The sequence below is a fragment of the Falco naumanni genome, chromosome 8, assembly GCF_017639655.2.
Source record: "Falco naumanni isolate bFalNau1 chromosome 8, bFalNau1.pat, whole genome shotgun sequence".
In the NCBI taxonomy this organism is placed as follows: domain Eukaryota; kingdom Metazoa; phylum Chordata; class Aves; order Falconiformes; family Falconidae; genus Falco; species Falco naumanni.
The window spans coordinates 3,173,024-3,200,726 of NC_054061.1; the positions used below are offsets into that span (position 1 = coordinate 3,173,024).

A 27,703-nucleotide genomic window follows, 5' to 3' on the forward strand; every position below is an offset into this window, starting at 1 on the left:
CTTTATGAACAGTATTTCAGGAGAAAGCTACTGAACTTCTTGGATGCGAAAACATTAGCCACCTCCTCCAATTCCAGTGCTTCAACATCCTAAATACTTCTGCAAAGTAATCTCTCCCTTTGGATCTTAACCACAACAGTGTTACGCTTTAATGTGGGTATGTTCAGGTAAGAGTTTCAAGTATCTTCCACAAGAATTATTAATTCTACAACTTAAGTAACAAATTACTTGTTACACAACTCAGCAATTCCTACAGCTTAGAAGATTTCATTTAAGCCTTGCTATGTAGCTTACATGCCATTTAACAGATGCATAAAACTAAATTCCATGCACCCCTACATAGAGCTAATTTCATCAGTAACAGAAAAGGTGGCTTTGAACTGGTTGTACAATCCCAAGCAGAAGCAAGCTCTTTATCGTAAGGTACCGTATAAAAGCAGTGAAACGGTTAAGATAAACACAAGCTTATTATTGTCATTTATTTTAAAAACCTTATTCAAAATATTACGTGATACAAGTCCAAATATGTTAAAAATTACTGCAAGAAAAGAGTTTGGGGGTATTTTGTTTGTGCTTTACTTCTTGTGGTTGTGAAAATAATGCATTTAACAGTAGGATTTAGAACTTTTAGCACTTGATTTGTAAGATCACATCATGCCTTCAGATTCCACATGCCAACAGCTGTAAAGTTGATTTTTCAAAATGTTACATAACCACTTGAATACCAAGTCATTAATTATGGGGTTCTGATCCAGCGCTATTTACATATTTATCAGTCTGAAAACTAAATCACAAATACAATGTACAGAAAACTAAGATTTTATATTTTACAACTCATGAAAACATAAATAATGGAAGTACAAAAGACAATGTAAAAAATACCCTACTGTACCAGTAACTTGATTTACACTAATGCATAATGTCTGTCAAAAATTAAAGAGTGCACTGTCCACAGACTGGCAGTCCCACACACCATTACTTCCATCTGCCTGTTACCTGGGTCAGAATAACAACAAAATAAATTATTCTCACATTTTCAGGCCTCTTCCATTTATAATACAGCAAACCACATAACCGTTTCCCATCTGTCTTAAAATTCCACAGAAAGCTTTGATGTATTGAAAGCCTGTCAACTATATATATTTTAGTAGGATTATTCAACAAGGCTTATTTTCCATTCGTTAATTTTAAAGACAATGAAGTAGTCATAAATATCATTAGAGAAAAAAACATGGACAGACATGAAGCTGCATACCTTTACAAAGATCTTGAACGTTTTAAGGAAATATATGGTATATAACTTCTGAAATAAAATGGGTTATATGTAATTATTTTCAAATTATTTACTGCATGAACACACACAGAAATTATGAAATTGCCACACTAGCTATTCTGCCTAAAATAGGATCAAATTATGCAACAAATCAGAACCAAAAAAACCAAGATGCAGCATCAGGATTTAAGCACAGAAAAAAGTAATTATATTTTAAGTTTGCAATACAGTGGGATTTATGAGCCACATAAGTGATTAGCAAAGAGATCATTAATTTGATTTAGTGATGCCAAAGTCATTAATTTATTAGACCTAAAATATTTTATGCTTATTTTTTGTATTACCGCTATTACGACTGCTCCAGACAGAAGGGATGATGCTTAATGAATGGAAAGAGCACTGATTATTAAACTCAGCATGTTTACAGTTGATACAAAACCTGACCAAAGTAGCAAACAGATGTATCATGCCCTTGATCTTCCATGAGATTTAATCTCAAAAACATCCAGGTCAAAGAGAGTACATCTCATTTCAGCACAAGCAGCATATTTAGAATACCTGAATATCATTATATGACTAGGCAGGCAAAGAGTGTTAAGTTCAGCAAACTCAAATCACAGTGCTTTCAAAATACATAGTCATTAGTTATTTTCAGGGAAGGCATTGCTTCATTAACATTTTGATCTAAACGATGATATTCTACTGTCCTGGAGCACAGGCCATCCCTCCATCTTCGGCTCTGGACCAATAAGAAGATCTGAAAGAAAAAGCAGCCGATTTACGTAATGCTATGGAGAAACATTTTGGTTGTGAAAGGCAGCTTAACAGTTCTATTGATACCTTTTCCACCCCTTGACCCTGGCAATGGCATTACTGTTGCTCTAAAACATGGCACTGGCAGTCAACCATTTCCATACCATCCTTGCCATCGAGTCACTTACCAGCAACCTCAGTTGCAGTTTGGCAATAACATGGCATTCAACCCGTAACTCTTCTAGCAGATGATGTGTGCAGCTTCAGAAGCACTGCATATACAGGCTATTAAATTATCTCCAGATGGTGACATTTTTTAGTTTATTCATCTTGCCTATTCTGGCATTTCAACCTTGTTAAAAATAACTGTATTACTGGTGCTGGAACAAAGGCAACAGAAGCAGCAATACTGGAATGTGATAAACTGTTCCTTCATTACAGCTCAGTGCCCCCTTCAGGAGTATCAGCAGAGCAAGAACAGTTAAAGGGGCTATATGATAAACTACAGCACTCAAGTAACCAGTTTTAAATGTCTATTATCTTCACCCTATTTAGCCTCCTTTCTTACTGACATTATCAAAGAATCCACTTTACTAGACAGCGCAACTATACGGGCAAAAGGGGAAATGGGACAATATAAGTGGGCAGAAGGAAAGAAGGAGGCAAACCTAAACCAATTTGTTGCCTCATGCAAATACACGCCACTATCTACATACTTAAAAAGTACTAGTGTATTTTCTGCTCCCCAAACTATTTTTAAGTGCTAAAAAGTAATACCAACAGACAGCTTTTCAATTACTCAAATGATACTACAAGCATTACTTCACTTACGTAGCAAAGAAAAGGCATTTTTTAATCATTCATTTGAACTTCGCTCAAAAGTAAAATTTTCAAGTGTAACAGTCTTCAACACTTTCCCCTATAAAAAACTGGCAATGTGCGTTCCAGATAGGCCACTGCACTATATAAAGCAGAAGTTTGGGGGGGTTTTAGCTCCGTTCTTTTCAGAGCCCCCCAAATCCTCGACCAAATCAGTGCACTCCACAAGAATAAACCCTACATTTTCCTCTTATCTAAAAACTAACCTATTTGTTGGTGGGGTTTTTTTGCTTAATTGCAAATTTGAGCATGCATCTGTACTGGATCTGGCTGGGCTGGAGTTAATTTCCTATGCTAGCAGTACATTTCGACACAACACTAATCAGGCTACTTTTGAGATAACCAAGATTTAGGTTGTACTGAAGAAACAGCTACCTGAAAACACTAACTTGGACCTTCTCTATGTAAAACTACAGAGTGTTAAACATTTCCTAAAAGTCTGTAATTAAGTTCTCAGAATATCTATGATACAAAGACCACCTTAAAGTGAGTACTTATTACAAGGATTATCACAGTTAGAATAAGAACATTCCCATGTCATTTGGGATTAAACCTTCCTCAATGTGCTGTTATAATCCTGCACAGAAACAAAATTAATCAGCCACCTTCACTCCACTTGGGTCAGGCCTCATTTATAGAGCTTATGCTGTATACTGCCAGTGCCCATTAATGCACTGACTGATCACTGATGTTATCAATTAACTGATTTTCTAGCCTAAAATGTTTGACTCAAGTTAATTTTCACCATGCAGATAAAAATGACAATCATGATCTGCATATTAGTACCACAACAAGACTAAAAGGTCAAAGATTTCATTCTCCAAAAAGCCAAGTTCCTCTTATTAAAAAAAAGTGTAAAAGGCAATACAATTTCATTTTACAAACTGTTTCTCTCAACTTTTCACAGCACACCTACCTTCCTCTTATTGTGATAGGTGACATAAACAACAGCTACTAAGAAAGCAACTACAACCAGATGAAAAAAGAAATGGCCGTCTTCTTCTTCTTCTTCTTCCAACCCTGTGACAGAAACTTCTTTTATCTTCTCATCAAGGGTCTTGATATCCTCATTGTAATTACTAATGGTGTCAGAGTCATCATCTTCTGGCATGTCTAGAAGATCTGGGTTGTATCTGGAATTTGAAGTCATTTCATAAGGACCATAATCATCTCCTCCATCTGACTCTATAGTTTCTTTTATGATGGGTGGTGAACTATTTACTGTGTCTTTCAAATCTGTAAGAAGATCCTCTTCCTCAATTTTAGTATCTTCAGAAGCATCAACATCCATTTGAGATATTGGACTAGCAGTCACCGCATGAGAAAGAACATACGGTGGAGAATCACCTTTTGCTGTAGATGGTTTTACTGCAGTCACCGGATTGATTTTAGCTGTTGTTGGAACCACCTCTTTTTTTGTTGGGCTTGCCTCTTTTTCTGTTGGGATTACACTCTGCAAGCTGTCTGTCAAATTTTGGGATCTACTTAGTGTTTCATTCTCACTTTTAGACGAAATATTTTTCTCAAGCATCTCCACTTTCACAGAATCTGAGAAAAGGATGAGAAACAGTCAATACTACGCACAAGGCACTAACTTCTCTTGTGATATTTCAGCTATAAATAAAAATTATTGCAAGGCATTGACTTCACAGACAAGAAGTCATACGATGAACAGGGCATATTTCACACTGCAAACTTTTTAGACTTCATATGCAGACATACACACTCCTGTACTTTGGCAATTTCAAAAGGTAAGTCCTGAGTGGGACAAGAATTAAAGCTTGGAAGCACATGTGTTCTAGGTTAGTAAACTAGAGTGTCTCTGAAAAATTTAGCATGCATAATTTCCAGACTCAGAACTTCAGAAACATGTCCTCCCTCCCTCTATGGATTTATGAACTCTTGTAGAATCATATGTGATTAGTCTTTTCTCCATCATCAAACTCTCCCACAGAATTTACTGAAATCTACAGAGGAAGAAGTTCTCAGTAAGGCTACTCCTGCAGTTACACGTTTTTAATCTTTCACCATTACTTATTTCACCAACAAAAAATGAGAATATGCTACAATGTCCCCTTCAGTCAGGACACAACGTCCCAGCATCTTTTCCCAGGCACTTATTTTTATTGCATTTGTACACACAGAAAAAGATTTCCATCCTTATGTTAACTCAAATGAAACTACCGAATCACAGCTTAAAAAACAAAGCTGAAGAAAGGACAATCTGACTGCACATGCTCCTGTAGGAAAGCCTTTTGCTGGCAGCAAATTATTGTAATGAAGTCAGCAGCACTGCTATGTAACAGTGCACCCTCAGGCAAATTCAGAATCTCTCCAATGCTAGGATGGCTTTGCAGAATCTACATAAAAACCAAGGTGAGCATTAAAACCACATGGAGGGCCCATCATCGCTGCCCTCTACCCCAAGGAAAGTAAAAAAAAAGCAGGGGGAGGTTATAAATAGCCAATGATTTTTTAATCCTAAAAAAAATAGCAAAGAGCAAACTATTCATGTTTACAGCATTTCACATCCAGTTTCAAATCACGGAGCACCTTAAAAACGAAGAACCCATTTTAGACTTTCAGTATACATTGTAATTTAAATAGTGGAACCATACTTACCTTGTATTTTGGCATGCCAAACTTTTTAAACTTTTTATTTTAAAAAAGTAACAATACTTTCATTAAGCACTCCCAAGGAGCTCCCTGGTTCACTGGAAATTTACAGATTCTAGAAATGAAGCATTCAACCGCTTGTGTCAAATTACTCATAAGTAAAATATTGTACAGGGGACACTGAATCATGTTATTCATGAAACATATTTACAGAGGATCAGTTACAACAGACTTCTTGTATACATGGTACACTTTTCCAGTATGAATTACCCTTTAACCAACTGTGAAACAGAGGAGACTCGACTAATCCCATATGAACTAGACATTATGGTGCCTCTCTGCTAAAGTCTGAAGTCAGCTGCTTTACATTTAACACTGTTGAGGTTGTTGAAGAAACTACTAGTCTGAATTACCATATCAACATTAACTTGTTCAGTTCTTGTACAGGACAGGTTTAGAGAATTCTTATCTCCCCTCAGGAGTCAAGCCAGCAAATTGCATACATGGAGATAAATATAAGGAAAGGTATCTGCAAGATAGTTTAGCATTTGTAACTAGCTGGCATGATATGAGTGAGGTAGGTAAACCTCATTGCTACCCTCACCAAACACACCAAAAGTACTCAAAAGTAATAGCTAAACTGTCTGAAATACAAACAAGCATATTTTTCAAGAGAAACACACTGCATGTACCCTTACACTTCAAATTATTCTTAAACTCATTTTAACATGAAAGCTTTAGAAGGGTATGTGCTTAAATGCAAGGGACTCCCACTAACTAATGCTGCAGCTTCAGAATGAGAAATAATGATTTCCTATTATTCCTAAAAGAAGTTATTTTTTGTTTTAATAGGAGCAGCAAGTTTAGCAACTACATTACAACTGATTTATATCTACCCAAAATTATTTGGCATTATAAACGGTGGTTGCACTGTTTATAGTTACACAACACTGTCAGATGGTGTTGGACATAGATGCCTGGACTCCAGAGATGCCTCAGCTTCAGAAATAGGTATCAACGTTCAATCATGGTGACAGAACTAACAACGCAGTCCTGTGAGTAAACGCTGTAGATAAAAACATCCCATCGGGTCAAAATTCACTTCCAGGTAAAGTTGCTTTTTAGAAAGCACGCTATTCCATGATTTTTGTAGTTAAAAACTCCTGGTTTCCTACAGGTTTGTGTCCCACATCCTTAACCTCTTCCTTCATTACTACCGACCAATTAGTCGAGGTGAGGGGCAACACCAGCAGAGCTGGTTTGGATATACTTACTGACAAGCAAGAGAGGAACGCACGCCTCAAATCAGCTCCCTTCATGTCTTTAAATAATTCCCTTTCTTTTCACTGCCCAACCAATACTCCACCTAAAAGAAGGAGGAACTCACTGCCCCTGAAATACCTATTTCTTATTAGCATGCGGTTTTAGTTGGTCTGTAGGTTGAAGGGATGCAGGAGAAGGAAAATGGACTTAATGAAGAGTCAACTCATAAAAAAACATCAACAGATTTTCTCGGGGCAGGGGAGAGGCTAAAACCAGACACCCAACTAGAATAATTAGAAAAGACCATTTAGTCTGATGAGTGAAGTAGTCAGCTAAACCGATTTTCACAGACCAAACCCAGGCGAGCGCCTGGCCGCCAAGGAGCAGCACTTTAAACGGCGCTCCCTCCGGCCAGCCTGCCGCCAAGTCCCTCAGAAAAACAAGAGAACCGCCGGCCGAGACCGGCTCCCGAGGGCGGCCGGCCCGGGCTTGCCCTGCACATGGCCGAGACGGGCAGGGCGGCCGCCGGCGAGCGGGGTGTCCCGGCGGGCCCCGCCGGCGACCGCAGACACCTTTAGGCCCAAAACCACTGGAGACGAGGCCGGTGAGAGACCGGCGGGCCGGCCGCGCAGCGCCCACAGACCCCCACCCACCCAGGCAGCCCGCCAGGGCCCGGTCCGCCCCCCGCCGCGCTCACCGGAGGCGTCCTGGCCGCGGGCCGCCAGGGCCCAGCCGCAGAGCAGCAGAAGGCAGAGAACGCGGCCCGCCGGGACGCCCCGCTCACCGGCGGCCGCCATCTTGCCAGGCACCCTCCACCGACGTGGCGCTGGCCCCGCCTCCCGGCGCTGGGCGGGAAGGCGGGAGCTGCGCGCCGGCGGGGCGGTGGCCGCGCATGCGCCTGGGCGGGAAGGGCGGGGGAGCGCCTCACAGGAGCTGAGGGGAGCGCGGCGGCGCGGGCTGGCATGGCGTCGTGAGGCGCGCTGGTAGCGCGGCCTGACAGAAAATGGGGGGGTTTCCGTCTCCTTCCTTGAGACGGAGATTGGTGTTAAGGCTTGAAGCCTCCCCACAGAGCCATTGCCCTGGGAAACCGTTCACCAGCGTCTGCATGCTGCGTGACAGGGCTTCATGCTGTGGCACTCACAGAATGCTATTTGGCAGAATTAGATAGATCCAGGAAAAAAGCTTGCTCGTTCTTACCCTCAGTGAGGCGTTTCAGGCTCCAGGAGAGGGCTTGAAGCTGATCACCAGAGCACAATTTCCGAAACACAAGATGCCTCGAGCATGAGAAAACCCAGAGCAATGGCTTCAAAGGCTCATGGGGATGCTGAGGGAGCACAGGACGCACACAGCATACAGGAACATAAACCTGTTGTAGGCATGTGCCACATTACTGCAAGCTGGTTGTATATGGTGCGTTTTGATCAGTGAAGGCTAATTGCCTACTTCTCCCTAGACCTTAGGTTAAATATCTAAGGCATAGTAGGAAGTACTCAGGAATAGCTTGCGGTTCAAGGGAAGGTGGCCAGCGTTGCACAATCTGCAGCTGTTGCTGAGGCAGATACACAGCCTCACAATGTCGCAGCTGTTGCTGAGGCAGATACACAGCCTCACAATGTCGTAACGCCGTTGCCTCACCAGGCACATCCTCCTGTACCACAGCCTCTTGCTGTCTGCGTGCCACCCACATTGACTGCTTACATACAAGAAAATAACAGGCTTAATGAAAAGCCACTGAAGTTTATCCCAACTGATAGCTGTTCATTGCTCGCGCCTATTCATTTACAGAACGATAATTCAGCTTAGTGAATTCTGCAGTGAAAGAAAGATAAACAAGTCATGTTATCTTGTTTCCTTTGTGAGCTAAACACATGCAGATGTGCAGTTGTCAGAGCTTAGCGAGCATTAAGAACGTGGCCATGTCTGGAACCTGTATCTCCGAAGTTTTTTATTTGTGTGGTACAAAACATGCACTAAGATGCTGCCAGTCTGCTTCTGGAACCAAGAATTAATATGAAATTGTTTTCACAATTAATACAAAGACAAAGTAAAAGATGGCGTTTCAATATTTTATTCAAGTTGGGTTTGGGTTTTTTATCCATTTTTAGCAGTGTCAAGTACAGCATTTTGGGGTCTAGTTCCACACAAAATGGAAGACTGTCTAAAAATGTACCCATTTAGTCGCTAAAAAAAAGTGGTAATAAAACAAAACTCCATTTGAAATTTAGTGATACAACTATGTGATTGCAGTTACAAAGACTCTTCCCTGATTATGGTCCTGTCTTACAAGCATTCCAGTCAGTGCAAGGGAAAGGAACCACAACACAGGACAGGCAGGATTGGCTGAGTCACATCAAACCTCCTCTGCAACGCACTTAGACGAGGTGGACAACCTAAAGCATTCTGGAGACAGCTGTAGGTGTAAGATAACCAAAGACGACAAACCATTCATGAAATACCTATCTAAGAAAAAGAAAAATTAAAAAAAAAAAATCCCTTTTTCAGACAAGTTTGCACATCCCATCATGAATTGAAACCTTAAGGTTGGAACATTCTGCTTATAAAATTTACAGTACAATATAGTGATCTGCAATTCTTAACAACTCAGTTTCTTACCACATCAACGTATTCCTTGTGCAGTCAATGTGTTAGTAAAGGTAATCAATACCTTCCTCCTTCCTACCACATGGCAGCTGACAGATATGATGGGCAGTAACATTCAAAAGAAAAGAAAAAAAAGCCTGGAATTGGGAATTTTTTAATGCTTTTGTCTCCATTTCTTTAACAACATCATTTTTAAAGCTTAGCTGTCTTTAACCAGGACTAACAGGACTGATACTGAGCAATACTTGCATCCCAGACAAAACATTGAAAGGTACACTATATTCTGAAGGTAGCTATGCTGTATTTTCAAATTAGTGATTGCAGAATCACTCCTTATGCTTCAAATTCCAATCCTAGACCAAGTTTGTGACCACCTGCATTGACGTTCTTGCCATCCAACAAAGCTGACAACGTCAGTTTGATACCTGTGAAATAGAGAAAAGTGAAAGAAAAGACAACTCTTAAAACCTGGACTGAGCTTTATGTTCAGCAAATGCAGTCTGTGTTAACTGCGTTAATTTACTGGCTAACAAGGGTAATGTCATTTGGTGGCTAGCCTTGTAAGGATTGGGTGTTTTAAAACAATGTGCAGATAAGAAATCTTTCTGAATTACAGAAGTTATAATAAACCATGGTGATAGATTCTGCTTTTTATCACTCCAAATAATTAAAGCTGAGTCCGTTCACTGCTGCTGGTCTACTGATTAGATCCAGTGTTATGAAAAACTGTGACCTTGATACATACCCACCTTTCTAAAACACTTTAAAATCTAGGTATGAAAAGGCCCAAGCCCTGTCTACTGTAGTACCTCATTTCAGTCTGCTTGGTATTCTGGCAACAGATTTACATCAAAATAATTTTACAGCAGTAAGACTGTCCTCGTCCTGGGCCAGGGGACCTTGAGAAAGTCACATTTTTAAGCAAAACAAACTCAGTAACAGGAAGCCTCTGAAATTACTAAAAATGCATTTACTTATCTGTGAAACACCCAATTGTAGATAAATTTTGTGCCAACATAAAAGAGTATCTGACTGGTCAGTGGATGGTGGTCTGATAATTCTGCTTCCAGCAGACATCCAAAATTGACAGAGCAGTCCCTGGAAAAGTTCATCACTGGCTTGCCAAGCAGAGCAGCAGCAAACTTACAAAATCAGTCACATTTTGTCAACAGAAAAACTCTTATGTATTTCAAGATAAAAAAGTATCACTTCATTGATCCTGAATTTCTTCTGCATAGACCTACCTGGCTTTAAAGTCTGAGTGTAGCCTAAACCGATCAGACTGGAGTTGTTCACTTTAGCCTTAAAGGGAAAAAATACCATATGTAAATAACTCAGTATCTTTCTTCAAAGTCCTTCCCACTTGAAAATTGAGTAACACCTTTTCAGCATGTAAAGGATTTCATGTTTTAGATCACAAAAAAACCTAGAGTTAATTCTGCCGTAACACAAATCCAGAATCTCAACAAATTTACAGTCACTATAGAAAATAATGTGTTCATTAACGTCGGGTTTAATTTTTTCAAGACTTACATAAAAAAAATCTCAAAACAGTGCCCAACCATAAAACATTCTGTGTTGCTTTTAAAGAAAATCCAATAGTTGCGCTCTCGTGCTGCCATACACAAGACAAATAGATACACATGCCAACTGCGCACAATCGAAAACTGAACTGCATCAAAACCATACTTCATGATTTAAAATTGCTTCACATTTCCAGTATGAGAGCCCATTCTTAAGACGCTTATAAATGTACATGCATAGCACTCACAGAAAAAGAGGCATCTGGGTCAATCTGATACTTGGCTGCTATTCCAAAGCGAGTGTTGCTATTACCGGCTGTCCAAGCAAGATTAACGGCAGTTTCCAGTTTATCATTCACCTTCTGGTAAATGGAGCCTCCAAACTCCGTTCCATCATTCCTGGAAGGAATGCATTAGTCTAGTTTTAGACTGCACCCCAAAACAGTAATCTCTTTTTTTCCAGTAAGATCTGTATTTGTAGAACATTCACTTACACCTCATTTAATATCTCTGTACCAACTAAGATAGAGACATTAGGCCAGACTGGTTATGAAGTCGTTTTTAAGTACTTAAATTCATTGATGGTTACTGTATTTCAACAAACAACTTATGAAGCTGAAAAAAAGCCATGACAAACTGTCAAAAATAGACCAGTGATGACAGCTTCCAAATCTCCCTCCTTTGTAGAATGGCAGTCTTTGTAGTGAAGAGATTTATTCTTCTGAGCATACCTCTGAAATAATTATTTTTCCCAGACATCGTCTCCCAATTGCCCTGAAAGGGCTGCACCCTGCTCACAGAGCCTCAGCAGTCATCCTAAGACTGCCTCGCCAGCATGCTTTTACCAGACACAGATGGACCGTACCAGAAGGGAAGATGCCAATTTAATGTCCAAGTCTATTGGCTTTTGCAAATGAATACCATTTGCAATTGTCCTTATGGTACATCTGGACTGTTGATGTCTGTACTAGAAACTGAAATGAAACTAGTTTTACTTTGCAGAGAGCACTGGCCAACAGCTGAACGAAGACAGCCTTCTAGCACTGCTACCGAGTAGTACAGCTTCCAGTTACTACTGACACCAATGTCACACAGGGAATAAAGTCTGGTAAATAAAATGCAAAACGTTAGAGCATGCAGATCATAAAAATAAGAGCAAAAGACTTCTAAAAGCCTTACACTCCTTGTAAACCAGTGAGCATCTGAATATCCATTTTTGTTTATTTTCTTAAAAGAGGATATAAACTACTGCACAAAATGGGCTTTGAACCACAGGAAGGCTTCTACAAATAAAATACTTGTGAATATTTCTAAACTATGAAATAATCTGCTTCCAATTATTAGAGTATACCAAACCTTCAGTGATTAAAAAAAGGGGCAGATTCAGAATCTTTCCATTTTCACCCCTTTGGCCTGATGTTCCTGAGTTCACAACAGTTGCAGAAACAGTAGTGATATGCCTATTTAAAAGTTCAAGCAATAGCAGCAGGCTTTTAAATTGTTAGAGCAATTCTTCCAGAAAAACACTACAAATACTTACTTCAGATAAGACTGAAGCTCACACATAACTGCATGTGCTTGGCTCTCAAGAAAAGGAGGGATTAAAAAGGACTGAGGAGAGCTGGTTATACAGGCAGATTTTGTGCAAGGTTCCCACACAGCTCTGTCTTGACCTGCAACATTAGGGGGGGCGGTCTGAGCTATGCTTAAAAAATTAGGAAAGGCATATTTAAAACTAGAAATTATCCAGCCCTACCTCCCTTTAATTGTTATTATTATTAAAAAATAATAATAAAGTCAAACCTCTTTTTAATTCTAATAGTAATAATAGCACTTTTCAGATGTAGATTTAAAAAAAAAAAAAAACAAAAACATTATCCCCCTATGAAAATTAATATATCAAGGCACCATCAAGGAAAGCAACTTGCTGAAGTCCCCAGCTGGTCTGTGTAATGTCAGGAACAAACTACAATGCTTCAGGCCCCACCTAGTTAAATTATCAACCCTGCCACAGCGTTCCCGTGAAACACTGAACTGTCCAGATATAACCCAGCAGGCTAGCGATGGGCGTTCCCTACACAGCTGCTTCTGGGATTATATAAACAGTGACACATTTCAAAGCTGAAACGTCAAATACCTAACTGATCTATTAATATCAATAAATAAGATTTCTATTCATATCACACATTCATGGTTTTGCCTGTCAATTGGTGGAGTACGAGTATTAAATAGAGAAGGTGTCCTCCTGAAGTTTATTTATCATCCACATACAGTAATAGCAACCTAAGAAACAGACCCTCAGGAATCCAAGGAGCCATACAGTAAGATCTGAGCTCCGGCCGCTGTTATAAAGTTAAATTCGGCTGTTGCTTCAATCAAGAGTAATAACAATTACAGCATTTTACAGCAAAAGCCAATAATCCACTGTTTTGAATGTCTACAGTGTAACAAAGTTGAAAGTCATTACGCTTGAAGAAATAACTCCTGAGTGAAGGGGGGACCCTGAATATTGTTTTGATTAAACAATTTTGATGAAATTCTGCCCACATTTTCGTGCTTTGGCAATCCTTCAAACATACTGTCTGGGCTGTGAAAGTCCAATTGTTCTGTAAGGCAGTGTGAGCTTCCTAAACCACATGTCTGCAAAACAGCATGAAACAGAACAGAAAGCCTTTGAAGAAGCAGCTCCAGGAAGGCAGAACAGTTGTTCAGCCCCCAAATGGGAACAGCCTGCAATAGCTCTGCTACATGCAAAATATCCAATTACCCAGTGGAATGGGAAAGGGGGAGGGGGGGGGGGGACACGGGGGGGCAGGGGGGCAGGGGCGGGGGGAATGGATTAGGGATTGTCTAATCTTTAAAATCTGTCTTCCCCAAAGGCATAAATTGCTTTTTTAAGAGAACAGGAGACAGAGAAATAAAGGTTTTCATGGAATTTGGTCCTGGTTTCCCACTGTTCATACATTCAGAAAGGACAAATGCTTGTGTAAATTGATTATTTAGTTGTAACACTACAACCATATGCCTTCCAGTATTAAAACAAACCCAGTTCTTATTTCTTCCAATCATTCCCTTTTGCTTATTCTCATTCATCCTCTGATTAACTCATCTACAGATAAAACCACCATTTTTGTTTGAGTTTGACCTGTGCAAATGGAAGGTATTGCTTTTATTTCACAAAGAATATTTTTATAACCCACCTCTTCTATTATTCACCTAATAGATTCTAACAACCCTTATCTGTTAGAAAGACAGACACTGGATGCTTGGGTGCTTAGTGTGTTCCAGTTCCTTCCATTGTGCACTCCCTCACCCACATATTTCAAAGAAAAGCTAATGGAGCTAAGAAAATGTAGCTTCCCATCTTAAATGCAGAAGTAATTTCAAATCCACCATTCCCTCTTGCACTACTGCTGAACCTCTGTCCCTTTCATTGTGCTAGTAAGCAGCAAAACCCTTTCAAATTCCTTTGTAATGCCCGTCTGCCAATACTTACACATTAGTATGAAGCTGGAATTCATCAGTCTTATAGCCAACAGCAAAGTTGCTCTGGGTTACTCTAGACTTTGTTGTCTCAAAAGTCATTTGGTAACCTGCCAGCCACCCCTCGTAGCCAACCACCAGGGCTCCACGTATCGAAGGACCAGCAATATCGAAATCCATGTCACAGCCGATGTTGATGTGTTCCCTTTTGTACCCTGTCTTAACTTTAGCACTCTTTTTCCTAAGGAGAAAAGAAAGAATCTCTTATCTTTGAAAAGCTACATTCATAGGTAGCAATTCAATCAAATCAGTTGCTTTAATTCAGTGTAACAGTTCTTGAAAACAAAGTCTAACCTCCAGAGAGCAACATGGTATGTCACCTTACCTTTCACGTCTGCAGAACCCTAATTCAGCTACAGTGAATTATTTGCAATCAGGCAATAAAATGTGGCACAGTGCCCCAAAAAACACTCCTGGGCTGCACTCTGAAAAGCAGCAGCACAATAAACCAGACGGGAGGTGACAAAAACAAATCCTCATCTCCAACTAATCTGATGGTTTTGGAAGGTTGGCAGGTGCAGGTAAGGAACGGAAAGTTTCAGGTTTGCCATAGAAAGCCAACAGTGGTTGGCCTGTGCCAAACAACTTTTAAACAATCCTAATGAACTCAGTAATTTCATTTACTGTGACAGATGTCAAGAAATCACTACTTTGTCTCCAGCTTCCTGAGGGAAAGTCTCTGCTGCTAAGGAAGCAGTCTGCTTCAGTGGCTCTGACATCCTCTTTTCTCCTTAGGATGCTTTATGAAGTGTAATGGTTACAGCCATTAGCAAGGCTGCCAGGTTAATACAGAAATAAACTTTCCGGAGTCACTTGTTTCTTTTTATACTACTGGCCAGAACAGTGTTTTCTCAAGTGTCTTCAGGTCGGTTTACATCAAGGGTGCAGACCCTCGCAAGGCAAGACAGTTGCGTCCAATATATTCAGCTACTCTTATTTAAGATGTCTTTCTTCTCTTTTTACTTTCCAAGTGTCTTCTGCCTTTGACCAAATCTTTTACTGAAATCTTTCTGAAAAAGTCAGGCTAATCTGAAATTGCAAATCAACCTTTTTTTCTTTTTTATTTTGTTAAGAATCCTACCAGTTAAGAAATAATTATCAACAAACACTAGAGATCATTCTGGTTAACAAACACACAAAAATATGTAGTTAATCTAGAATTACAAGTGCACTGGAACCAGTTGACAATCCAGGACACGAAATCTAAGACAGGATGAAACCTGCACTGGGACTGTAACCCCAGCAGCCTGCAGTGCAGCGTGCTGCTCTGCGAAGCTAATGTGCAGAATATTTTGACTCACTGGCAGCACTGCTTGCAAAAAGATAATCAGGGGAAAAAAATAAACCAACATCTAGACCTACAGCTGCTGCTTAATCCCTCTGGCCCACATAAAGCGTGGCGTCCAGTCGCCCTGTCAGAAATACTTACATACCACCAAGGCACGCTGCGGCCAGCAAGAATTCAATGATAAATTCAGCTCGGGAGAAGAGCCCAATTACTGTTTTGAACTATTAGAGCCGTGACCACCTGGCTCCCCAAGCTTGTTAAGCTCTGCATTACAGCTGACTTGTTTAGTGCTTTTACTCAGACAGTAGCTCATCCTTTGACACAGCCAGAAATACACAACAGGAGTGCAAACAAAACCTTTTCTTCACACCCTAATTCTGATGGAAATTTTCAAGTTTCTGTATGTGAAACTCTGCTTGCTATAGCTTAGGATTAAAAGGGGATTGTTAATACTAAGATTTAAATCAGATGTACATGATTTCATCATACACAGGCTGATTATTAACCCCCTTGATATCTTAGGACAGGAGTAAATAAGTAAGACAGCATTCCAGGAAACTTAAAATAAAAAAAAAAATGCCTTTGTCACTTAAGCTTACTCACTTCTTACCCAGTATTAGGAGAGAAGGAGGAGTCAAAGGTCAGCTTCAGGCCACGTGCAAGCTGAACAGAAAAGAAATTCACTGGTTGGATTTATAATTGGAGATTGCCATTAAGTGAATTTGCAAATTACCTCTTCTGAGCCAATAATTACCTGATCTTCAAGAGTAATCTCAGTGCCTAGTGTGTTGTCAGTGTTCCACTTTTCTGTGAACATCAATCCATATTCCACCCATTTGTATTTTGTTTCCAAACTACCACTAACTTTGCTCGTTTCTGAGTTTGCTGAACCTGAGCTTGTAAACTCCTAAAAGGAAAAAAAAAATATATATATATATACATATACACACACACATTTTATATATATACACGTGTATATATTTGCAAATAGATATATATTTACATGCAGGCAAATACTTACACTTGTAGAATATATCAGTCATTACAATTTGGGGTATTTTTCAATACTGCAGAGTTCTCAGAAGATTTAAGTTTGCTAGTCATTAACATCAACGCACTCTTGCCCCCAAAAAATGTCAACGTCAGGGAGAAAAAGCAGGGAATGGATACGGGACAGGAAGGTGGACAACTCTTGCCACCAGCATCATACAGACTAAGGTGCTATACCAGCTGGATCTGTGAATCAGCATGCAAGTCTGCAAACGCTTTGCAGAGGTATTCTGAATGCACTTTAATACACAGTTACATTGCAGCTATCCTTGTTCAGTGACTTTTAAGAAAAAAGTGCAGCACATTTAGAAACCAGCATATTCGTATTTCTGCTCGTTCGATCCAGTAAAGCAAGAGGGAGACACTGACACTTCCTCCAAGCACAGGCCACGGCGGTGGCCTCAGATAACATCATTTTCATAGTAAGCAATTACCACGGCTGCAAAGGAGCCCTTCGCTGTATTTTCTACTCTGATTTGTGCAAAGTCTTGTATATTATAGAACAAATAAATGCAAAGTAACTTGCAAGATTATAATACAGCTAAAAAATGCTAAGGAGGGAGTAAGTGATACATATTTAACTTTTAAAAAGCAATATACAATAAACACAAGAACATTGCAGTGTTTTGGATTTGTTTCCAAAATATTTGTTTCCAAACTCACCAGTCCATTTTCAGATTTTGTTTTCAAGTCAAGTTTTATTAATCCAAAACCTAGAAGATAAGTAAAAAATTTATATTTAATTTGAAAAGCATTTCCAAGTTACTTCATAAAACTCCCTTCTAAATCACCTTGAACTACTAAAAAAATTAACTAAGGGTACAGTTGTCAAACCATGTGTTTTTATGAAGCAGATTATGCAGTTTATACTTACTTAAGATAGCACTTGACTGATTAATCCTACTGACCTCAGCAATATAATTGGGACCAAATTAGTTAATAATGTCTTCATTCACACTGAGCAGCATTCTGTTCATAAGCAGACTACTGACACCAGTGATCTTATTCATGATACAAGGAAACAGTCAAAATAAAACACACAATTTTATATTTCCAAACAGACAGCAGTCCTATGGGGAACAGAAGAATTCTCTGCAAAGAAAAGTAAGCTACCCTCCCTTTCCAGACTGCAAGGGCAATGTGAAGCTGTGATAGAAAATTCCCTGATTTTAATGGAAATTATTGGAATATTTTATCAGGGGAAAGTAGTAAAATCCTAACAGTTTCACGAAGTAAGTAGATAGTGAAAGACCAGATTTATTTTGGCTTTATTTACCATATCCCTTGGTGAAAACATCTCTGGCGGATTTGCCAAGATCAGCGTAAGCAGGTGGAACAGCCATTTTCTAGGGGGAGGAAAAAAAAAAAGGGACATTACAGTGTTCAGAAATTTAATTCATGTATGTAACAAGAAACTTACGCCCATTTCAGCCAGTTTTATTTTCTATCCACCATCTATTAATTAAATACAGCCTGAAGAAAGTAGCTATAGCAAATAGTGTGATTTGATTTTGTTCATTAGCCAGGAGAAGCAATTACCATGCACTTGCCACTGAGGATGAGGAACAGGTTGCTGAACAAATATGTGTTTTAGAGAAAGAAACTGTCTACGCTTTTCCAAAGACTTAACTGTTGTTCCCTTATCAGTGTTAACTGCATCAACAACTTCATTTTTTTAAAGGCATTTCTCAGGAGCATTTATCTCGTTTTTTCCATGGATCTACACATTCTGATGCATAGCATTAGGGCCCCAAGTCATCCACTCAGGAAATCTATCTGGGACAAGCATCTAGCATCACGAGCATCTCTCTCCCCCTAATTCAGAGCAGCAAACGGGTAACACTTGTGTTAGCAAAATGGACAAACAGTCATTCTTCTGCTTCACTCTTCTTTGACTTTACTACTGCTGTTAATGGGTTAAGAAGTCTCCTTAGACATTGACCTTTAAGTGTTTTTCTGTTCATCAACTGGGAAAAAAATTAGCTTGCTGAGAAAAATTAAGGCTGAATGGATGCTATGCTGTGAAGTCAGGCAGTCAGGAGGGTAGCCACAACCCTGCTGCAGCAGCCAAACCCAGACCAGAGTTCCCTGCAAAGCCCAGAGCGAGGCACCAGCGTGCACGCTGCAGGGGCAGCTTTCTCCACCACGTTTTGTTCGGTAGGGATGCCCACATTGCCACGTAGGTCGTCACTTTCCCATCTGCAGCAGGCCCTGACCATTCTTAGTTCAGCGGCCTCCTGCAAGAGACAGGAATGGATCCCATTTTCTCAGCCACTGAGAAAACCATCTTATCATATACAGAGAAGAAAATAGGATCCCAAGAGGAACAAAGCAACCACATCTACTTCCTTATCCAAGTGTGGTCATTTGTTCTAGGGAAGCAATGTCAAACAATCTGAAATGGTGTACACCTTCTGTCATTATAGGCAAGATTTCATAATTTTAAAAAATCAAAGGAGATAAATCACACTTATAAAGCTGGTCCTCTCGATACCAGACGTTGCACTAAAATTCCATACTCCCAAACTTTCCGCTTATGCAAAAGTAATAAGCAGTTTATTATACAGGCATGCAAATGCTTAAAAAATATCCTGCCAATCCTTCCTCCAACCTACTCAATGTCAGCAGAAAACTATTCCTTTGAACCACAAACAAAACAGCTAGCTCTGAGCATGAGGGGGCTCTTAGCAGGCTTTTGGCTGTCAGCTTGGGTGCAGTGCTCTGGGCAAGCACACCGCCCCACGAACGCCAGATAGGGAGTTTCAGCAGTCACTCAACGCCTCAGGCACTCAATCCAACAAGTTGTTGCCTGTTAAAGCAGGATATAGCTATTGCATAAATGAAGAATCCCTATCCTAGAGGGAACAAAACAAATCTGGTGGCTAAATACAAGCAAACAGACTTCTCAGAACACAAATAAAGTAGGATACGAAGGTGCATACTATGATGTAGTTTCAGTGGCAGAGACTACCTGGAAGCATGTCATCTCTTTCCAGTTATAGTTCAGTAATAAGATGCAGCCCCAAATACATAAGCAGCTAAACAGTTAATTTAAAAAAAAAAAAAAAAAAAAAAAAAAAAAAAAGCGGGGGGGGGAATATTCCATATTCCAAAGCAGTTTCAGGTGCTTATATTAGACCTAAATGTCTCTCTCCATTTTTTTGTACAAACACGAAAGCAGAGATTTACTGTTTATACACAAAACTAGCCTTTAGGGAAACAAAAAACAAAAAAACCCCAAACAAACAAAAAAAAAACCCCACAGCATACGCATAAAAAAAAATACCAAGTATTAAAAGATTTCTTTACCTAATTCCTCTGCTCCTTGTTCAAGTCACTAGAAGCAGAGGACCATGCCTTGCTTGGGGATCATCCCTTAAAGTCAGAGCCAAGGCAGCACTTAGGAGAGGGATGGCAGAATTCACAGAGGGCTGTATGTGTTCAGGAAACACTTCTTCCTGGCCAGAGCAGCTCGGTCTCATGAGAACCCTCTGATGGGTATTTCCATTTGGCATCATCAAAAATTAAAAAACGTTAAAAATCCCTACACTTGAAAATCAAACAAGCATTACTTTGGAAGAAAATGACTGCTCTGCCAGCTACACTACGGAATCCACCAGATCTATTTTATCAACAGGCTCTTTTGAGTCACTTCATAAAATCAAAATATTTTCTTGAAAACTGAATACTGTGTACTTTTGGTTTGGATTTTGTAGGTTATGTGTTTCCCTTATCCAAGCCCACGAAGCCAAGTTTTGCTCCTGCTGACACGTGTGTATCCCCACCGGCTGTGGCCGAGCTGTGACAGGCTGCTCCGCTGCTGAGCCTGGGCCATGGCCGTGGAACAGTGGGAGACGTCAAGATCTCCACTTAGGCAATTACTATAATTAGGGGACAATATTGAAAGCCAAATCCCTGTCGGTTGTAAGGCAAATCATGTAATGCACACAGAGCGTGGTGTTTAAAATTGCTGAGTGTGGAAATGACTACGAACTATGTACCTGGCGGTTAACCTTGCTGTTGTCAGCCAGAGCAAAAATAATTATTTCTGTTTGCACTGGCTAATTGGAAGCCTCTTGTTTAACAGATGGAAAGGAAAACTGATTACATCCTGTGCAAGTGCAGGTTGTAAGACAAGCATGCTTAACAGGGATTCAAACTCTTAAAGGATCAAGGAATGGCCGTGGCCAAGTGCCCTTGCTTTTCACCAGTGGAACCCCAGCACATTAACTCAGATTAGTTGGGACTGAAATGCATTCAGTGCTTTTATCCTTGTCCAACTGTGCAAATAGCTCAGTGACTACGCACCTCAATACCCACACAAAGCAGGCCATGCAGAACATACCTAACACGTTCTAAGTTGGAAAATACCTTGAAATACTGTAGTGCAAGTCATGACCGAAAAAAACCTGAGCTGAGGAGTTAGCTCCAGGTGCTGCTGCAAGCACAGCCTCCACAAATGCCTCATTGGAACTGCCACGGGGAGAAAATAGGAAGTTTCCTTTGGAGCTGCAGGACCCAAGAGCCAACCCTAATGATGATTTCATTTAAAGACAAACACGTCCAGCAGGCCAAATTTGAATATTTTCCAGTGTCACAGATGGCAAAGTTTTCACCCTATGATGCAGTTCTGGGCAATTAAATCAAAATTAGCCTAACAAGCAGCAAATCCCCAGGGGGTGCCCTTGGCAAATATAAGGACTGGCTGCCGACAAATGAAAACTTACCTCTGCTCGGTAACTCTCTTACGTGCCTAAGTTAAAGTTTCCCTAACACTGACTTATCAACTTCATGATATTTACATGAGGGAAAGGAGTAATATAAAAATTTAAGATAAGAACAAAGTCCACAATAAGAACAAAATTCCCATGAAACACAATGGGAGTCTATCAGATGCAAGGCTAAGAAAATAAAAAGGTTGGATTTAACCTTACTCTAGCCATATTTTTTCCTAATAAATTTGAATCCGTGTAACATTTCTTGATGGTAACAGCCGATCCGAACAGTCCAGCTCCCCATCTCCACAAGCAGTACCCCTGAAAGGACGGTAACTGCAGAGCTGACACATAACAGCTGCCAGGGACACCGGCATGAGGGCTGGGAGGGACCGACTGCATCGGGTCATGAGATCAGGTACAGTCTGTCTGCAAGAGGAAAAAAGTACACAAGGCTCTCTTGCCTCAAGATAAAAAAAAAAAAAAAAAACCCGATTAATTTATTTCTCATTTACGTCCTTAATTTTTTTAAAGAAAAAAATATTCCTTGGTATGAAGCAACTTTTAAGCACCTTTCTGGAACCCCAGCCTGTGCAGTGTCATTTCACAACCAACATATGTTGTATCAATAAACAGACCACGAAGGAAGGTGCTTTTGCTCTGGGGAAAAACAGGGCGCAGTTCTCTCCGTGTACCATGACAGGCTTGCTGGGGTCACCAGGTCCGCACGGCACCCATGTCCCTGTCCCACCGTCCAACATCCCGGGCTGCCAGGTGAGCACGGTGCTGGCTCCACAGTTTGGGTTTTATGATCCAGATCACAAATCCATTCATGTCGTGACTACAGTCTGCTTTGAGTCAGGTTCAGAAGCCTAATTGTGATGAGATTTAGAGACACGCATAACTGTAAATACATGAGTAGGCTCACTGAGGTCAAACGTCAAGCTCGGCACATGCACGAGTCTTTTGAGAAGCCAGTATAAGCATGGGATTTGTAAATACCCTGCATTGTGGGACACGGTATTTAACAAGACTTTTTGCCCTAACTTGCTCCTGTGCCGACATCATGTAATTCATGCCCTAATTATGACCCAAAATACAGGACTCTGGAATCCACAATCTCTTTCATGCAGGCATTAGTAAACCCATGCAGCATCCCTCTGACACTTGCCAGATCACAGCCTTCCTACCGCAGCTTTGCTTTTGAACTACGTACATGATGGAGCAGATTTTGTTTCGAAAGATTGGTTTATGCAGTATCTCTGCAGCCAATAAACATACAGAGGAGATAAACCCCTTAAAAGTAAATGTAAATATTATTATATTAGTCTATACTAATATTTTCGGAATTAAAGAAAGAGCCTGCTCTTAATTGTATGCCTATAAATTAAGAATGGCAATGCTGCATGGCAACCCCTTATTAAACTATCATAAGTATCAATTAAACAAAGTTGGGGGATATTGCAGCGTGCTGTAGCTACTGTAGTTCCCAAAACTGCAAGGGAAGAACAAAGAACTACATACCCTATATGTTAAATTAAACATTTGCGCTAATTACCTGTTTCTTTCAAACACCTGCAGAGGAGGGGGTGAGCAGCACTGCTGTCCCACCCTGCGCCACCACCACAGCGTGGGGGCAAGGCTGGCACATGCCCCAGCAGAGCGCTCAAGAAGGGACATGTCCCTCGCTCCCAGCCCCGCTGCAGGAACACCCAGCACCAGATCAATGGGGATGACTAATTAAAACGGCGTGTTGTCTTCCAGCGCAGTCTGACAGCTTGCCCCCCTCACACAGAAGACGAGCACCCACCGCACTGGAGCTCAGTGACGGGGGCGTCTGGATGGGTTTTACTCTACCTGCAGCAGATGCCAAATGCCAAGAGGGCCTGAGCTGTGTTCCTGACTGCATCCCACAGACAGCCCCGGCTGGGGACACCGCTCCCGCTGCCATGGCAACCGACAGCGATGTCCCACACACCATCGCACCCCAAAAGGTGCAGACTGTGGCTCAGCATGAACCTTCAACGGAGAGCGATGGGTGGAGGCATTATTCTGGCATGTCTTTTCAATAGTGCAAATGCCTTTTTCTGCAGGAATTCTGACGAAATTTTGTAGATGAAATGCCATGAGGCAGGTGATTATTCAACCATCCAGTGCACCGAACAAAACAAACTGCAACACACTTCTGACCCTCCTAGACCATCTGAGAAATGAGATGGGATATGTTTTAACCGGTACCACTATAAATACTCCCACTGTAATATCCCCCAGAGAAATGGCCCTGCGCTGGTCAGTAGGGATGAGTCAGCTCCACTTTGTTTTCAGAAAATGTTGTTACTATTTTTTTATTTTTTTTTTTAAAAAATGCCTGAAGATGGAATAAGTCTTTCACCCTCCAGCAAGAGTCGTTCCTGTTGAGGGCTGTGACGAGGCAGAATGGAGGCAGCTGCACCGCTGCTGCGGCCACACTGTGCTCCTGCCTTGGTTTGGGAGTGGAAAACCAAGTCCTCACGATTTTTAAACTGACATTATTCCCCCCTGCTCCAAGAGAAGAGCTACATCGTGAGAACAAGCAGGACAAAACGAAACAAAAATCAGTTTGGCTGCCTGGAGTCATTTTTTTGGTGCACAGAGTTACAGAACCACAGAACCGTTTGGGCTGGAAGGGGCCTTAAGGACCACGCAGTTCCAGCCCCCTGCCACGGGCAGGGACACCGGCCACCAGCCCAGGTTGCCGCCAGCCCCGTCCAGCCTGGCCTTGTCAAGATGAATTTGCCAACCTGCCAAAACGCCACCCGACTGCGTCCAGGTGTGGTGGAAGGGATGGATGCCAGCGCCACAGCCATGCCGGACCCGGCCAGGCACGGCCATCCCCCACCTTCGACCCCGGGAACGTCAAGGGCGATCCCCACCGGCGCCAGCCTTCCTGCAGCCCCCCGCCCGCCTTTAACCCCCCCGGCGGGGGCAGCGCCCGGCTGGATGGCGATGCACGCTCGGCACCGCGATGGCACGGTGGGGCGAGGCGGCTGCGGGGCAGCACCAACTCCCGGCCACCCTGCCATGCCCCCCCGCCACCCTGCCGTGTCACCGCCACCCTGCCGACCCCCCCGCCTCGGAAACAGGCCCCAGTTCCGTAACGGCCAAGCATTATGTAAGCGGCCAGTCCCCGCCACCCCGACGTGCCCGTGGATCGCGGCACCTCCCCGCCCCGGCCCGCCGCGCATCCCCCGCCCCAGCCCCACGGCTCGCAGGGGGCGGCCCGGGGGCGATGCATCCCCCAACGCCCGCCCTACCGGTCCCGCCGCGGCGCCCGCAGCCCGCCCCGCACTGCCGGTGCCGCCTGGGCCTCCTCCGGCGGCTGCTGGCCCTGCCCGGCGCCTCCCCGGGCTCTGCGGCGGCTGCTGCGTGACGGCGGGCGGGGACCGGCGGGTGGGGACGGGCGGGCAGGGGGCGGGCGGCGGGGCGGGCCTTGCCGCCGCACCGGGGCTGGGCCGCTCTTCCCGAGCGGCTGCCAGAGCTGCGAGCCCAGACCCCGCTGGCCCCGGTGCGCAGCACCCACGGGGTGCCCCGGATCCCAGCCCCGGGCACGGTACCCCCGGGATGACCTCGCTCCCAGCCCCGGGGTATAGCACCCCTGGGGTGACCCCGCTCCCGGCCGCGAGGGCAGCACCCGCGGGGTGACCCCGCTCCCGGCCCCGGGGCACGGCACCCGCGGGGTGACCCCGCTCCCAGGCCCGGGCACAGCATCCCCGTGGGGCCCTCGCTCCCAGCCTCGGGGTATAGCACCCCCGGGGTGACCCCGCTCCCAGCCCAGGGGCACAGTACCCCCGGCACGCCCCAACTCCCAGCTCTGCAGCGACCCCCACGCCTCCAGCCCCCCTGGGTACCAGCACTCATCCTCCCCTCCGACAGAAACTCCCTGCATAGATACAATTAGTTAAATTAGAATTACCTAGGCTTAGCGCAATTCTATCTCCCCGGCTTGTTAAAATTCTCATTCCCAGTATCTTGGTTGAGTCAAGAGTGGCGAGAGAGGAGGAGGGGAGTTTGGGGGACAAGTTTGCGCAGATGAAGCCACGAGTGATGGCGAGGGTCCCAAGGAGCTGTGGGCAGGAAGGCTCCCCAGGCGAGGACCACCCACGGGGTGCAGAGGTGCTCTCCCGAAGAAGGGATTTTACATCTCCCACGGCTCCTGCTCAGAGCCAGAGTCAGCCCACACAGCTTACAGGGAACTTGGAGCTGAGTCGGGAATAACATTTTCCTGGTGACAAAGGTCACTGCTATCAGAGGCAGCAGAGCCTGAGGCTGGGCCGCTTTCAAGGTGAGATATAAAACCAGCCCTTGGCTGGTGGAGGCTCCTGGAGTGCTCGGGGCATCACCCCCAAGATAAACAGGAGCATCATCCCACCCAGAAAACTGCTGGTGGCCTTGATAGTCACCCTTCTGGCCTGGGCATCCAGGGGAGACTTGTGTCAGAAAAAGAAATCATTGCTAACAGCTCACATCCCACCCACGTGAAGTCTTATTTAGCTTTTTTTAATTATTTATTTATTAAATAATTCTTTCTTTCCTACTCTTCCTCCCTCCCGCAGGGGGAAGGGATGGCGAGAGATGGTTTCCCGGCTTGTGCCCTCACCTGGCTCATGCCTTTGCTTTCCCAGCATCTCCCCACCAAGGCAGCACTCCCTGTGCCCACAGCCACTGGGTGCCCCAGCACCCCCGGCCACCCAGGCCAGAGTCACCCTCCTCAGAAACACCACTGGAGCACGCACACACACTGTACCGGTGAACTCTGAATCAGGGTTCAAACTAAACAAACCTTGTGAAGGACTTCATGTTGAACAGAAACATGTAATTGAAGAGGTGTGAGAGGTTAAGTGAGGTCTCTGGCATTTCTTGGCATTCCTGATGCGGTGGCAGGGAAAAGGGTTGCATATAGCCACACGCAGACCTTGCAAACGCAGTGGTGGCAGCAAAGGCTAAAGTGATTGTGCCTGATAAAATAAAATAAACCCTAAAACAAAGTGCACAGCCTGCCACCAGGATAGGAACCCATGGAAACGAGGTCTCTTTCAAATTTGGAGACTGACTTCTAACCACAGTCATTTCGTTGATCCAGCTTCCGAGGCAACCCTACAAGCATGGGTTCTGTAACCAGAGCACAGGGTAAAGAGTCAGCTTTGGGCAGCCTCTCAGCTCTCCCGTTCACAGCAGCCCATGTCTTCCCTCTTCCCCTGTGTTCTGGGGCTTGTTGGAGCTTACTCAGGGCTGGCTTCACTCCCAGTCCCATGAAAAGACCTACCCCAGCAAAAACAGCGGGGCAGCTTTCTGCTGGGGCACATGGAGCCCCATCACCCCAGCGCCAGAGGAGCAAGGGAGGAGAGGGGGCTGCCAGCACAGAGGCCAGTCCCCGGTGGGGAGCAGGAGCACGGGGTATCCCCACCATCCCTTTGGCTCAGCCACAGGGCACACTTTCATCCAAGCAGCAATTCCTCACCCTGCCCCCTGCCAGAGCACGACCCCAGCTCTCTGCCCTCTGCAAAGGTGCATCACATGATAACGAGTGCAATGTATAGAGCTCTGCCTCCCTGCCTTGCTCCCTCCCCTGGCATCATCCCTGCTGCTGCCTCATCTTCTCAAATGCATTATTTTATTACCTCCAAGCATTAAAAGTTCTTTTAGTGCCTGCAGGCATGCAGGGATTTCAGCCTGTTCCCTACAGCCTTTCTCTAGCTCAGGAGATTTTCACACCACGAAGGACTTGCAGTGTGGCCAGAGCCGCGCGTGGGCTGAGATCCATCGCAGCCAGCCTGTGGCATGACCAGCCTGCTGCCTGCCTGGTCCTGTTGCAGGTGCTGACGGAGGTGGGGGGCCAGGCGGCTCATGGGATGTCCCCTCTGCTGTGGGCACAGGGAAACATGTGGCTGGCACCTGCAGCAGCAGTAACAAGGCAGCAGCTGAGCCCTGACCGTGTTATTTTGAAAATCCATCTTGCGCACTTGCTATTTACCCCACTTTTGACTTTTCTGGTTTTCCTCCTTCAGGGCTTTCACTCCCGGCAGTCTCTGAGCCTTTTCCCTCCACCAGCAAGACCAAGAAGAAACCATCCAGACCCCTGGCCCCACACTCAGCCCTTCCAGCCCCACGGGCACGCTCAGGGTGCTCAGGGGCTCCTTGGAAGGATGCCATGGGTTGGGAT

General features: G+C 43.5%; 2 protein-coding genes across 3 annotated transcripts; both read right to left on the bottom strand.

Moving 5' to 3' along the window:
- Positions 1-460: 460 nt before the first annotated feature.
- C8H5orf15 (chromosome 8 C5orf15 homolog) lies at positions 461-7,622 on the bottom strand. Its single transcript, XM_040604439.1, has 3 exons — positions 7,482-7,622; positions 3,822-4,453; positions 461-2,030 (listed from the first exon to the last, which is right to left on the bottom strand). The coding sequence occupies exons 1-3, from the start codon at positions 7,579-7,581 to the stop codon at positions 1,899-1,901; spliced, it is 864 nt and encodes a 287-aa protein (XP_040460373.1). The 5' UTR covers positions 7,582-7,622; the 3' UTR covers positions 461-1,898.
- A 1,214-nt stretch (positions 7,623-8,836) lies between these two features.
- VDAC1 (voltage dependent anion channel 1) lies at positions 8,837-24,931 on the bottom strand. Of its 2 annotated transcripts, XM_040604125.1 has the most exons (9): positions 24,798-24,931; positions 18,066-18,135; positions 17,453-17,502; positions 16,494-16,646; positions 16,350-16,402; positions 14,405-14,632; positions 11,157-11,307; positions 10,630-10,687; positions 8,837-9,810 (listed from the first exon to the last, which is right to left on the bottom strand). In XM_040604125.1, the coding sequence occupies exons 2-9, from the start codon at positions 18,130-18,132 to the stop codon at positions 9,719-9,721; spliced, it is 852 nt and encodes a 283-aa protein (XP_040460059.1). In that variant the 5' UTR covers positions 18,133-18,135; positions 24,798-24,931; the 3' UTR covers positions 8,837-9,718. The 2 variants fall into 2 exon arrangements, with proteins under 2 accessions (XP_040460059.1, XP_040460060.1); XM_040604126.1 differs by lacking the exons at positions 8,837-9,810; positions 10,630-10,687; positions 24,798-24,931 and adding exons at positions 12,449-12,581; positions 22,200-22,376 and having other exon boundaries at positions 11,193-11,307.
- Positions 24,932-27,703: the final 2,772 nt, after the last annotated feature.

What these genes read in the sequence shown, in the direction of transcription:
- VDAC1 (XM_040604125.1), bottom strand. Translation starts at nt 18,132, where the DNA reads ATGGCTGTTCCACCTGCTTACGCTGATCTTGGCAAATCCGCCAGAGAT. An exon ending in CAAAATCTGAAAATGGACTG is followed by an intron (nt 16,647 to 17,452) that starts GTGAGTTTGGAA and finishes TTTTCCTTTTAG; the next exon opens with GAGTTTACAAGCTCAGGTTC. An exon ending in ACCCAGATGCCTCTTTTTCT is followed by an intron (nt 10,688 to 11,156) that starts GTGAGTGCTATG and finishes TTTCCCTTTAAG; the next exon opens with GCTAAAGTGAACAACTCCAG.
- C8H5orf15 (XM_040604439.1), bottom strand. Translation starts at nt 7,581, where the DNA reads ATGGCGGCCGCCGGTGAGCGGGGCGTCCCGGCGGGCCGCGTTCTCTGC. An exon ending in CCGCGGCCAGGACGCCTCCG is followed by an intron (nt 4,454 to 7,481) that starts GTGAGCGCGGCG and finishes TCCTTTTCTCAG; the next exon opens with ATTCTGTGAAAGTGGAGATG. An exon ending in CCTATCACAATAAGAGGAAG is followed by an intron (nt 2,031 to 3,821) that starts GTAGGTGTGCTG and finishes TTTTTCTTTCAG; the next exon opens with ATCTTCTTATTGGTCCAGAG.